The sequence below is a fragment of the Scyliorhinus canicula genome, chromosome 6 (assembly GCF_902713615.1).
Source record: "Scyliorhinus canicula chromosome 6, sScyCan1.1, whole genome shotgun sequence".
Taxonomy (NCBI): domain Eukaryota; kingdom Metazoa; phylum Chordata; class Chondrichthyes; order Carcharhiniformes; family Scyliorhinidae; genus Scyliorhinus; species Scyliorhinus canicula.
Window position 1 is genome coordinate 36,622,029 of NC_052151.1, and position 14,480 is coordinate 36,636,508.

At 50.5% G+C, this 14,480-nt stretch overlaps 1 protein-coding gene across 5 annotated transcripts in view; it reads right to left on the reverse strand.

Moving 5' to 3' along the window:
- Positions 1-4,950: 4,950 nt before the first annotated feature.
- LOC119967096 (probable L-cysteine desulfhydrase, chloroplastic) overlaps positions 4,951-14,480 on the reverse strand; it is a 244,358-nt gene continuing 234,828 nt past the window's right edge. For all 5 annotated transcript variants that reach the window (XM_038799166.1, XM_038799165.1, XM_038799164.1 and 2 more), the window contains one exon: positions 4,951-5,805. In XM_038799166.1, coding sequence (XP_038655094.1) covers positions 5,680-5,805 — 126 coding nt within the window. In that variant the 3' untranslated portion in view covers positions 4,951-5,679. The remainder of the gene's footprint in view (positions 5,806-14,480) is intronic.

The following is a 14,480-nucleotide window of genomic DNA, read 5'->3' on the forward strand; positions in this document are numbered from 1 at the left end:
ACGAGCTGCCGTCTAGACGGGTTTTAGGCTTCTGGAACGGACAGTCCCATCAATCGTGGAGATGCAGTCACAGAGCCAGGGACTACATGAAGCTTGTCGACGAGCATCCAGCACCTGTAGGCACAGTTGGAGGAGTCCAAATATGTGCAGCAGCAGAAGGTGGTGCCAACCATACGTGCCACCCAGGCCAACATCGTATGGGTAGTGTCCGTGGAAGAGGCAATGGAGGCGACAGTTTTGGCTATGGATCAGCATGTCCAAAGCCAGGGGCATTCTGTGCAAATGCTGGACGAGGACCAGGGCAGGGTTGCCCTCTCACAGGAAACCATGGGCGAAATTCTCTGCAATGGCCGATGCTGTCGTGAAACCCAGAGTGTTTCAAGACGGCGTCGGAGGCCGCTCCTCGCCCCCTATTCTCCCCCCAACCCCCCCCCCCCCCCCCCCCCCGAGGGGGCTAGGAGCGGCGTTTTGTGAAGCTCGGCCGCCGGGCCTTGACGCTGGCGTCAAGGCGGGGGCGCCAATAATGACGCGGCCGGCGGCGCCTTAGTGACGTCAGCCGCGCATGCGCGGTTGCCGTCTTCCCCTCCGCAGCCCCGCAAGACGTGGCGGCTTGATCTTGCGGGGCGGCGGAGGGGAAAGAGTGCGTCCCTTTGAGACGCCGGCCCGACGATCGGTGGGCACCGATCGCGGGCCAATCCCCTCCCGAGCACGGCCGTGGTGCTCAATACCCTCGCCGCCCCCCACAGGCCCCAAACTCACCTTTCGCGCGATGTTCACACCGGCAGCGACCAGGTGTGGTTGCCGCCGGCGTGAACCCATCGGTGTCGTCAGGCCACTCGGCCCATCCGGTCTGGAGAATCGCCAGTCGCCGTGAAAAACGGTGAGCAATCGATTCTCCGAGCAGGCGGGGAGAATCGCGAGGGGTGCCAGAGCGGCCCTCCCGCGATTCTCCCACCTGGCGTGGGGAGCGGAGAATCGCGCCCCATGTGCCTGAGCCACCTGGACATCATAGCGACACTCTTGAGTGTGTCACAGTCACAGCATGCCATGGCTGGGAATGTTGGCAGCATTGCCCAGCCGCTGGCCGACGTGGCAATAACACAGACTAAGGCCCAGTTCCAGAGGCAGATGGCTCAGTCACTGGCTGATGAGACACAAACCCAGAAGGTGGTGGCACAGTCCCAGATGGAGATGGTCCATGTCATAATATACACATCAGTATATGATGGTGCAGAGACACACGCTGACTGACACACTGAAAGACCAATCAACACATACAACACAGCAGCCAATCACCAGACAGCACACGGTCACTATAAAGCCAGAGGGCACTAGTTTTCCCGCTCATTTGGGATGCAGCCTCTGAGACAGACCGAGGTCGCAGTCAGTAGCACAAACATCCACCATGTGCTAGCAGTATAGGCTGGTCAGGTTAGGCATAGGTCTTCAGTCAATCTAACATAGTGTCGACCCACAGTGCAAGTATGTTTAACAGCTCTTAGTTAAATAAAATAGAGTTGTACTATTACAAGTGTTGGTAGCCTGTCTCTTCTCACTTCTCTGGTAAACGCAGTCATCACAGACCCAGCATACCCAACACATCAGTCCACACCTGTGCTCCATAGCCGTGGGCGTGGGCCTCCAGGCCTGGCAGTGCCAGATGGCAGGGAAGCCTCAGGGGAAAGCTCCCCTCTCACCCCCTTCCCGCGGAGTAGCCCGGGGCTATCGGACACCCCGAGGAAGGAGAAGGTGATGGGGCCCGTGCTGGTGACTCCTGCAAGGGAAGTGCCAGAACATTGCAGCGCCTCGGACCACATCGCCTCGGCACCTGAACCACATCTTAAGGAGCACGAAGCACTGCTCGATCACACTCCTGGTTGCAGTATGGGCTACATTGTAGCGGTTCTCCGTCTGTGGCCTCCAGATAGGTGTCATCAGCCACGACCGCAGTGGATAACTCCTGTCGCCCAGGAGCTGATGGCGACGGGACGGGGGGGAGGGGGGGGGGGGGGAGCAGTGTGCGTCTCGAACATGTCAGGAATCGTTGAGTGTGCCAGGATGAAGGCGTCTTGAACACTGCTTGTGTATCAGGTGCAGAGGTGAATGATGGGATGGTCACATATCAGCTGCACCTTCATTGAGTGGTGCCCCTTTTTGGTTGGCGGCCGGGCATCTGCAGGTGCTCGTCGGGGAACATGCATCCCGTCAATCAGCCCCTGGATCGGTGCATATTGGCGATGGAGGCGAACCCCGCCACCCGGGGAGCTTAGTCGGCCTGGTTCACACTGAAGTGGATGTATTGAGCCACCTGGGCATATAGGACCTCTGTGCACCGAGGTCTGTGAGATCTCAGACAGGTCCCCACTCGGCTACTGGGATTGGGTGTCCTCTCTCATACCACCGCGGTGCCATATGTGCCATCATCTGGCAGTAATGTCGCATTGTCTCCCTGCTGAGCCGGAGTATTCAACGACATGCCTGATCCAGCAAGTCCTCGAATGATAGGCGGTGCCGGTACATGCGAGGCCTCATGCGGCACCTCCTTGGCCTGTTGGGCGGCCGGCTCTCCATCCTGGGCGGCTGCCACCTGACCCTCGGTGGCATGCTCCGCTGCTGCATGATCCGCGGGTGCCCACTCTGCTGCTGCAGCTTCCTCCTCCTCGAGCAGCTCCAGCTCATTCAGCTGCAGTGCATCCCCCAGGTCTGCGGCAACTCGCAGAAAGGCTAACTGCAGGAGTTGAAAGGCCGACATGTTAGAATGGCTCGTACCCTTGTGCCCAACCAAGTCCATTTGGCTACACCGTGGCCCCGGTTGGCACCGCGGGCTCTGCCTGCATGTGTCCCCCACCCATCTCTGCACCCCTGGCCCTATTGGTGGCCAGCACCATGGGGGCCTTGACTCTGGCGCCCATCCTGATGTCTGGGCTACCATCGGCTGGCACTGCACTCACCAAGGGTATGCTCCGCGGCCCCATAGGGGCTACTGTGGGGCGGAGAGTGGGGTGTCGTGGTGGTGGTGGTGAGGGGAGGGGGGGGGCACTGGGGTCAATCTGCAGAGGCAGGAGTCAAGGTGAGCGGTCTGTGGTGTGCATAGCAAGGTGGCTGCGGTAATGGGTAATAGGGGCTGTTTAGCACAGGGCTAAATCACTGGCTTTGAAAGCAGACCAAGCAGGCCAGCAGCACGGTTCAATTCCCGTAACAGCGTCCCTGAACAGGTGCCGGAATGTGGCGACTAGGGGCTTTTCACAGTTACTTCATTTGAAGCCTACTTGTGACAATAAGTGATTTTCATTTCATTTTTCATAATGGTGGCCCATGCCTGGACACCTTCCCAGTCCCTTGGGGGGTTACCCCGACCACTTGTCCTCCCCGATCAACTCCCCTCCACACCCCTACTGGCCCTGGTAGGGTACTACCCACCTCAGCCAACCCAACCAGTGTCCAGCCCGGCAGTCCGCAGTTGCTTCTCTCTACGTCCTATCTCCTCTCTCTCCCTCATCAGCCACAACGCCAGGTTCACGATTCTTAAAAGCACAAGTGAACCACGCCGTCGGGAACTTGGCCCGTTGGAGGATGAGAAGCCCCAGAGAATACCGAGTCAGGCCCGCTAATGACAAGCAAACGGTGTATACTGTACGTACGTTCCGGTACATTGACGCCGCCGTAGAGGTGACGGAGAATTGCGATTTGGCGTCACATCGGCACCCGACGCAATTTTGGCGTCGGAACCAGTTCTCCGCCCAATTGCGATTCGCGATTTTGCTGTCGGTCAACGGAGAATCCCGCCCAAGGTGTTTTGTACTGACATGTTTGTAAAAGGCTGAGTTAAAGGTGTCACCTGACAACTTTTAATGTGAACTTAATGAATTCCTCACAGCATCAATTGTGTGGCTGTGGCTGACTTATTTGTTGATGTACTGGCTCACAGCTCCCTACTGCACTTATCTCAAAGTCTAAAGGGTTTTGCAATGGAGTATGAATGGAACTGAACCATACCCTTGGAAGATTCTCACAGAACCTTAGGTCATTAGCAACATCCTGTCATGTCCTTCTGAGTCTAATACGACTATTCCTCCCAGTCCTTCAATGTCACCACTGCTTCAACCTGCTTGTAAAGCGTCTCAGCTTTCCTACACCCTGCAGCTTTAATGCTAAGATTATAAATACCCACACAAATGGTTCATATATAACACATAGAGGAAGTATAAAAATCTAAATATCAATAAAGAAGTTTGAATTTGGTGTTTTTATTCAGGCCTTTCAACTTAGTTTAAAACCCTAACCCAAAATCTTCCTTCATCATTTTTGATAATTTATGCAGCTCCAGAGAAAGTCAAGTTAAAAATAGTCCCAGCCTGCTCTCCCTGTAGGTGTGTGATTAATTAATTAATGCTCACTGCTTTTAATTCATTAATACGTTTTGCAGTAGCTATGTTTTATTTTTTGCCCTTAATTAAATTTGCTTAAGCATATGGATAAAATTCCTTCTCCTTGAGGAGGAAATCTGCCGTCCTTACCTGGTCCGACCTACATGTGACTCCAGATCCACAGCAATGTGGTTGAATCTTGGATGGCCAATAAATGCTGGCCCAACCAGCGATGCCCACATCCCATGAATTAATAAAATAAAACATTGACACACACATCAGCACATTGGCTCTGGCTCAGGGGAAAGCTCCCCTCTCACCCCCCCCCCCCCCCCCCCCCCCCCACTCCATCCCCAAGTGGACTCTCTTGCGTGATGGTTGTTGTGGATCTTGCAGTGACTCAATTTTCCTTCACTCCTCTCTTTCTTGTTGACAGGATACACCACTCCAAGTCTATAACAAAGAAGCCTGATGCCCAATACCAGAAATAGCCAATATGTTACATTTTGTAGACCAGTGACTCTAAAAGAAGCACAGCTATCCACATAAACCAGATGTCAATCAAAGACGAAAACTAGCTTTAGACCTTTTAACACTGTTTATTAATACAAAGCATCCAAGGCAGAAAATGCAGACACTTTGTATAATACATGCAACTTCACCTTTGATGGCCTTTATGGCTAAACTACCATTGGCAGCAGTGGAATGTCTAACAACTTTGGGATGGCACTGTTGCACAGTGGTTAGCACTGCTGTCTCATGGCTCCAGGGACCTGAGTCCAATTCAGACCTCGGGTCACTATCTGTGAGGAGTTTGCACATTCGCCCCATGTGTGGGTTTCCTCCAGGTGCTCCGGTTTCCTCCCACAGTCCAAAGATGTGCGGGTTAGGTGGATTGGCCATGCTGAATTGCCCCTTAGTATCCAAAAAGGTTGGGTCGGGTTACTGGGTTCCAGGGATAGGGTGGAGGCGTGGGAATAAGTAGGGTGTTCTTTCTGGGGGCTGTTGTAGACTTGATGGGCTGAATGGCCTCCTTTTGCACTGTAAGTTCTATGATTCTAACAGATTCTAAATACGGCAATGCTATGGTTTGCATCCAATTTTCACAATTCTCATTTATTCCATTAATCTGCAACATGATTGGAGAATCATTCAATGGAATGTTGTTCTTGTCTTGAATCTCAACGAGTAGAACAATCAAAACAAAACTGACTTTTCTCAGTATCATCAATAGTAAATTAAAGTATAGTGGAATCAGAAGTATAGTAGTAAGACCACATTTAGCCAGGAATCTGAAGGACAAGTGCCTTGACTATCTTGCTTCCTCTTGCGTCATTTCTTCAATTGCATCTGCAAGTTTTTGGTACTGCTTCAGTTCATTGTAGATGTGTATGGAGATCCGAACATACAGCTTTCCTCCCAGTGCTTTGACTGGCACCTGATCAGAAGCAAGAAGATCAAAATAAATAATATTCACTATAAAACTTATATGACTTATGTGAAAATATACAATGGATAAAAGCAGCAGAACCATGGGCAGGATTTCCCGTCCCATTTTCTGGTGCGGCCTGCCCCCTGCCGGCAGCGGGAATCCAGCGGGAAATTCCCGGGCGTCGGTGCGCTGCCTGTGTAACCTTCGCGACAGCGAAGAATCCAATCCCATGGGCTGGATTCTCCAATTTTGAGGCTATGTCCGGTGGACGTGTCTAGTTTTACGGTGAAAAGGTCGGCGCCGCCCCCGCACCGATACTCCGCCTGGTGGGATCTAGCAGCCGTGCCACGTAAAACTCCCGGCATTCCCGACATAAACAGCCGGAGAACTACCGGGTCCGTGGCCGCGAATGCGGACGGCGGCGACCTGCAGCGGACGCGCCGTACCACATCCCGGCTTGCGCGGACCAGACCTGCCAGATAGTGCCCCCCTCCCAGACCTGCCAGATAGTGCCCCCCTCCCAGACCTGCCAGATAGTGCCCCCCTGCCAGATAGTGCCCCCCTCCCAGACCTGCCAGATAGTGCCCCCCGCCAGCGCAGCGGCTCCCCCCCTTCCCCCGAGTACTGTGGCGGCACTGGACACAGTCTGCAGCTGCCACTCGAGGTTGATGAAAGTTCAGAGCACATATGTCTCGCACCATTGGGAAGTCATCCAATTGGGGTGGGGGTTGAGCATCGGGGAAGGCCCTTAAGGTGACGTCCCGAGGCCGTCCCAACAGCGTGCTTCGTACTCCCAACAACGCCGTTATGGAGGGGGCGGAGATTCTGAAAAAAGGTACTGCCCCGATTTCGGCATCAAAAGGGATTCTCCGCCCGATCGCCAATTACGATATCGGTGTCGAGCAATGGGGAATCCCACCTGTCATATGAGAATACCTTTAAGAAATGCGTGTTTATGAATGGGTTTGTATATAAATATCTGTAGTGAGAGTACCTTTAAGAAATGCAGTGATGTCAGAGAGTGGGTGGAGCTGGGCTGTCTGTCAACTTTTTACTTTTGTTTTAGGCTGTTTGCTGCAGGGTGTGTTTTCGTTTTATTTTCAGAGCTGGATAGCTGCAGTCACAGCCAGAATGTTTATGAATCTCTCTCTGTAATCTAAAGACTGTAAATCGATCCTGGTCATTTAAAACTAATAACAGTAGTGACTTTAACCTGATGTGCTTCTGGTAAAAGGTGTTTTAAGTCTTATGGATGTTAAAAGGAAAGCTTAAGGGATTACTTAGTGTTGTATTCTTTGGGGGTTGTATTTGAATTGATGGTTGCTAAGATGTTCACTGTATGTTTTAAAAAGGTTAACTTGAGTTCATAGAATAAACATTGTTTTGTTTTTAAAAATACTTTTCCATTTCTGCTGTACCACACCTGTAGAGTGGGCCGTGTGCTCCCCATACCACAATCTCATAAAAATTGTGGGTCAGGTGAATTCCATGATACACTTTGGGGTTCTCTAAACCCCGGCCCATAACAAATTGGGGGCTCAAGGGGGATAATGGTCTATATTGGATTGGATTCACGAACTTAAAGACAGTGAGGGGTGAGCATATTGTGGGTGCTTTTCAGGTGTGGTATTTCAGTTAAGTAGGGATTGTGTTGGGAACAATGGCTCTTTCAGAGGCTCTGAAGTTTTTGGGGGTGGAGATGGTCACACGCAGTACCTTACGGGCAGAGACTAAAAGCAGACTGTTAGATTTGGCAAAAACATTGCAGTTAACATTACCTGACAAAATGCAAAAAGATGAGGTGATTCTGGCGGTGGCTAAGCATTTAAAGTTGCCTGAGATACAGTTTGACTCATTGGAAATGGCAAAAATTCAGTTACAACTTAAACAAATGGAACATGAGAAAGAATTAAAGCAGCTTGAATACGAAAGAGATAGAGAGGAAAAAGAAAGAGAAGGGGAGATACAGATCAAGGAAAAAGATAAAGAGAGAGAGTTTGAACTTCAGAAAATGGCCATGAAACATGACAGTCCATGCTACACTTTGGGGTTCTCTAAACCCTGGCCCATAACACATTTGTTTCAAACTGAATTAGTTTTTGTGTATTTTTCATTCCTTGAGCTGGATAAGAGATCGAATGTGGTGACCAGTTTACATGCTGAAGATCTGTATGGCCTGGCCTATAACTGGGTCGGGATTCTCCGCCAGCGTCAAAAGCAGCGCGAGCCACTCCGCGTCAAGTGGCCTCCAAGCCCAGGTACTCACCCCTTCCCAGGGGGCTAGTACGGAGCCGGAATGGTGTCCGCTGCTCTGGGACTCGAACGCCGGCGCCCCACGGCCGGCGTGAGTTCGTGCATGCACGCCACGGCCGGCGCTAGCTTGCGTGTGCATGGCACGCTCGGCGTGAGTTCGCGCATGCGCGCCACGGCCAGCACTAGTTCGCACGTGCATGGCACAGCCGGCGTGAGTTTGCGCATGCGCGTGGGTTCCCGAATCCCGGCAATATGGCGGAGCCCTAAAGGAGCGCTGGCCCCCGGGCAATATGGCGGAGTCCGGCACAGAGGAACATTGAGCCTCCACCGGCACTCCAAAAGAGCACCCTACCTAGGCCCATGCCCATACCCTAATCCAGTAACCCCACCTAAACCTTTGGAGAGGTGTTTTCAGAACCCCAAAATGTATCATGGAGTTCAACCAACCCCCACCTTTAATGGACTGTTTCTTTTGAAGCACATGGCTTGTTCCCCAGGTGTAGTATTACAATTATAGACACGTGGTTTTTAAAACAAAACAACGTTTATTCCATGAACTCAAATTAACATTTTAAATAACCATTGGATCTCTTAATACCCCTTACTTCAAAGATAACCCCAAAAATAATACAACACTACACAATCCTGCAAACTGTTCCTTTACACGTCCAAAAGACTTAACAAATCCTTCAAACAGAAGCACATCAGATTTATATTCAGTACTGAGACCTTTTCACAATTCCTATTTCACCAAAGGATTAAGAGATAGTCCTTCATGGCAGAGATCACCAGCAATGCAGCTCACAGCCACAGCCAATCTTTCTTCAAACTGAAACTAAAACTCCCAAAAAGCAGAAGTGAGCTCAGCTCCCCCCCCCCCCCGTGACATCACTTCAGTAATATGATCAACCTTATTTCTTAAAGGTACATTTCTTAAACATACAATTCTTAAAAGGCACCCTCACATGACAATAGGCCCCCCCATGGAAATGGCCCACCCGCCGATTGGTAGGCCCCGATCACGGGTCAGGCCACTGTGGAGGTCCCCCCCAGAGTCGGATCCCCCCCCCGCTCCCCCCCCACCAGGACGGCTCCCGCAGCCAGAACTCCGAAGGTCCGCCACGTAGGACCATACGTAACCTACGCCGGCGGGACTCGGCCGAACTTGGTGGGCACTTGGCCCGCCGAGGCGTGGAGAGTCGCCGGGGGGGCGCTTTCAACAGCACCCAACCGGCGTGGCGGCTGTCCTGGGGGCGCCCGAGAATTGGCAGGCCGGAGTCGGAGCGGCATGGCGCGTTTCTCGCGCCCCCCCCGGCGATTCTCCGACCCGGCGGGGGATCGGAGAATCCCGACCCTGAGCTTCCCTTTCTCGGTGTAAGGACGTAAAGCAATACTGCTCCCCCTAGTGGCAAGTTTGAGAACATATACAGTACCAAGAATTTTAGGGACAATCCGACGTCAATTATTTCACACTGGCAAGGTGGCAATCCAAGTAATGTTCCACTGATCCCAAGAGGAATGTCGTCAGGAGTGTTAAGGTCCTGGCTGGGTCACCCATGACTTCAAGATTGGAGGAGAGGAACCAGACAAAGCGCAATCCAAAACAAGTCCTCAATGGTGGATCAGGCGGAATATACCCATATGCTGTAAACAGCGGATGAAGACTGCAGCAGCAGGAAGATCCCCAGTCATCGAGGTTCCCTTGTCACTGGAACTGGACCTACCCTCTATCAAGGACCATGTGTCTGCTGATGTGCAACAGCAAACCCACATTAAAGATGTCCTGCACCAAGCGTCTACCTGGAGGAAACCAACCCCCACACAGACAAGATCTGCGGTGATCGGTGAGAGGTAATGGCGACAGGACCTTGGGTCTAAGTCCTTAGCTTCAGACTGGCACAAAGGAGGTTGAGTTTGCTTCAATCCTCTCACTCTTGGCATAGGCACAGGAGAGCGTTTCGGCAGCTTTCTTCATGACTGAGCATCTCTCTTCAGGATCCACTCAGCTCATCCCCCTCATGGGGAAAGGCTCAAAAAGGTGCCCTAGAAATAGTTTGTTCCTTACCCTGGTTGGAAAACTGCACCCAACAGACTCATGAAAATGAATTGAAAATCGCTTATTGTCACGAGTAGGCTTCAATGAAGTTACTGTGAAAAGCCCCTAGTCGCCACATTCCGGCGCCTGTCCGGGGAGGCTGGTACGGGAATCGAACCGTGCTGCTGGCCTGCTTTAAAAGCCAGCGATTTAGCCTTGTGAGCTAAACCAGCCCCCGTACCTGCGGTTAGAAAATCAAAGTGAAACTGAATTTTAGAACCTGGAATGTGCGAACCCTTATGGATAATGAGCAATGGACAGCACGGTGGTTATCACTGCTGCCTCACAGTGCCAGGGACCCGGGTTCAATTCTGGCCTTGGGTGACTGTCTGTGTGGAGTTTGCATTTTCTCCATGATGCTCTGGTTTCCTTCCACAGTCCACAGTCCGCATTGCTGTGGATTAGCCATGCTAAATTGCCCTTAGTGTCCAAAGGTTTAGGTGGGGTTACTGGATTAGGGTATGGGCATGGGCCTAGGTAGGGTGCTCTTTTGGAGTGCCGGTGCAGGCTCAATGGGCCGAATGGCCTCCTTCTGCACTATATGATTCTCTTAAAACAATCGACCGGAATGGAGAACTGCTCTTGATGCCTGTGAACTCAGGCACTTCAACATTGAAGTTACTTCCTTGCAAGAGATCCGAAAAGCAGGCGAAGGGCAGTTGAGGGAAGATGGCAGTGGTTACACCTTCTGCTGGAAAAGAAAACCTGAGGATCAGCTCAGGGAACATGGGCCATCAAGAACAAACTTCTCAACTGACTCTCTGAGCTCCCTGTCAGCATCAACGAGCACCTCATGATGCTCCGTCTACAACTTGCCAAGCAGGCAACGGTCCTGAGTGCCTACACCCCAACCCTTGATGCCAATCATGAGCCCAACAAAGGCTCTTACTCCACTCTGGATACCATACCCTTCGACATGCCGAAGGAAGATAAGATCATCCTCTCAGGGACTTTAACGCCAGGGTTGGAAAGGACTCCCAAATTGGAAAGGAACCATTGGAAAGGAAGGAGTTGGGAATTGCAAATCCATTGGGGTTCTCCTGCTCACCACCAGGACCACCAGCTTGTCATCACTAACACTCGGTCCTTATTTAAAATATAAATTTAGAGTTTAGAGTATCCAATTCTTTCTTTTTCCAATTAAGAGGCAATTTTGCATAGTGAATCCACCTATCCTGCACATCTTTGGGTTGTGGGGGTGAGACCTATGCATACACGGGGAAGAATGTGCGATGTCCACATAGACAGTGACCCGGGGCCAGGATCGATCCTGGGTCCTCAGCGCATGAGGTAGCAGTGCTAACCACTGCGCCACCATGCCACTCCACTAACATACAGACAAATTCAAGACTTCCTGGAGAAATCCATGATCAAAGCTCCAGCACATGATTGACTTCATCAACATCTGATCCCGTGACCAAAAGGATGCCCCAAAATCTTCAACGTGTCCATTCTAATGGAGTGGAGGAAAACTAGAAACCACTTTTTCTTTATTGATTCATGGGACGTGGGTGTCCCTGCATTTATTGCCCATCCCTAATTTTCCTTGACGGGGCAGTTAAGAGTCAACCGTATTGCTGTGGATCTGGAGTCACATATAGGCCAGACCAGGTAAGGATGGCAGATTTCCTTCCCTAAAGGACATTAGTGAACCAGATGGGTTTTTAAACAATCAACAATGGTTTCATGGTCATCGTTAAGACTTTTAATTGCAGATACTTTATTGAGTTTATATTTCACCATCTGCAGTGGCGGGATTTGTATCTGGGACCCCATAGTACTCTGGGCATCTAGATTACTAGTCCAGGGACAATATCAGTAAGCCACCACCTTCCCTGAAGACCTGGGAGACCCTTGCTCAGAAGAGACCTACTTTGAAGAGCCTCCTAAATGAAGAGACACAATTCTTCAAGGATACCCGATGGCAAGAGGATGCAACTTGGCTTCAACAAAGCTTTCCCATTACCCTTAAAGACCCCCCTCTCATCACCCATGTTGCCAACCCCCTCCCCTTCAACTTTGTCTCCCTTTGCATGACCAGTGCTCCACCTTCCCCTTCCAAAGTTTATCTTAACATCACAGCAGGGTGATGGACCTGGGGTGGCACTGTCAGCGGGTCTCCTCAGCAGGATAGAGGATAGTGATGACTCACCATGGGGTGAGCTCTGGTTCTCCTCATTATCTGAGAAAGACTAACTCCTGTATTTTGGATGACCCAACCCTGAGCGTGTGAGGGGGGCACTTACTTCTGGCCCATATCTTTTTGGTGTTGGCGGGGGGGGGGGGGGGGGGGGGGGGGGCACATCTTTTTGGTGTTGGTGGGGGGGGGGGGGGTGGTGGTGAAGTGAAAGCGAGACTTGGCCGGCCTCATAGCTTGACTGGCAGCTCAAATAGGTTATTAAAGGATTAGCTGTCTTTGTTTGGGGTTACGAATACAAATTTGCTTTTCTAAGAGATTAGCCATTGAGGAGATTATAAAAGTTTGAAAGGGATTTTTTTTCTAATACAATGAAGGCTGTATTACAATTTATGACTTTATTTCATCTTCTCATGGTGAATACTGGGTGAGTTGGCATGGAGGGTGCAAGGGCCTTGGGGTTGGTGGGGAGCATGCATTGTCATGGGTTACATGACATGGTGATGCAAGGGGCCATGTGGTGTGTGGAAAACAAGTTTCTATGGAGGATGAAATGAAATGCAAATCGCTTATTGTCAGGAGTAGGCTTCAAATGGAAGTTACTGTGAAAAGCCCCTAGTCGCCACATTCCGGCGCCTGTTCGGGGAGGCTGGTACGGGAAGGATATGAGTGGCATGGAGATGACATGGGCAGTAGATAGGGTGTTCATGTGTTATGAGGGGTGAGGACTAGAGGACCTTTAATGGAACAACTGGAACAAAGTTCCAGAGAACTAAGGTGATCTTTTAACCTCAAAGTCGGGTGGGTCGCGGGCGGGTGTCGGGAGGGTCGCGGAGCCGTTATCCGCAGCACTCCCGATCGCGCAAATTCCCGCGCAGCAGCCGGCTTTTCATAACGCCGGCTGCAAGCGGCCGTGAACATGTTAAAAAAAAAGTCGGCCGCATTGTGCATGCGCAGACGATGATCGGCACGCATGTGCATGGGTTACGCATGCGCAGTGCGGCTGCTTTTTTAAAAACAGTTGCAACATTTTGGTTTACAAGTTCTGCAGTGGTTTTTATTCATTTACTCATTTATTTAATTCATTTAATTTGTATTTTATTCATTTATTTTATTCTTTTTATTTTTTTTACAAGTTTGGGGGGTGGGTTTATTCATTTTTTTCATTTATTTTATTCATTTTATTTTTTTTTCACAAGTTCGGGGCGGTTTTATTCATTTTTTTTCATTTATTTTATTCATTTTATTTTTTTTTTCACAAGTTCGGGGAGGTTTTATTCATTTTTTTCATTTATTTTATTCATTTTATTTTTTTTCACAAGTTTGGGGGCGGGGTTTATTTGATAAAATTTTACAGGAAAAAAATTTAGAACTTTGGACAGATGGAGACGCCATACTTTCCGACACCGGAAGGCTTCACCTTCATCCAACAGGTTCCATTGGAGGAGAGTGTACGAGGGCCAAAGGGACCCAAACCATTTCCTCCATTTTTGTCAGCAGCAAACAAGGTAAGAGAAAATGGCGTGTCGCTCAGGTCGGCTGGCGTGGGTCATGAAGGTTGGTTGGCGTGGGTCGCGAAGGTCGGCCGGGTTGGGTCCCGAAGGTTGGCCGGTTGGTAAAAATGGGTTCCCGGAAAAAAAGTTTGAAGAACACTATTTTAACCAGCCAGCCTTAGCACTTGTCCAGCCCTGTGGATGCCTTGGACCTGCTTCTGAGGGTGGTAGGCCCGTCTCTAACCCTGTACCCGCTCACGGAATGGAAAGTGGGTCTGACAAGGCACTTTCTACTGAGTGGGTCTCCCAAGTTGGGAAATTTCTTGCTTCAGTTTGAGGCCTATCTCAGGAGTTAGGGCGGCATGGTAGCACAGTGATTAGCACTATTGCTTTGCAGCGCCAGGTTCCCAGGTTCGATTCCTGGCTTGGGTCACTGTGTGTGGGTGGAGTCTGCATGTTCTCCCTGTGACTGCGTGAGTTTCCTCTGGGTGCTCTGGTTTCCTCCCACAAGTCCCAAAAGACGTGTTGTTAGGTAATTTGGACATTCTGAATTCTCCCTCTGTGTACCCGAACAGGCGCCGGAGTGTGGCGACTAGGGGCTTTTCACAATAACTTAATTGCAGTGTTAATGTGAGCCTACTTGTGACAATAAAAGATCATTATATTATTATAAGTAGCTCCATAACGCAGGCTTTATGGGCTG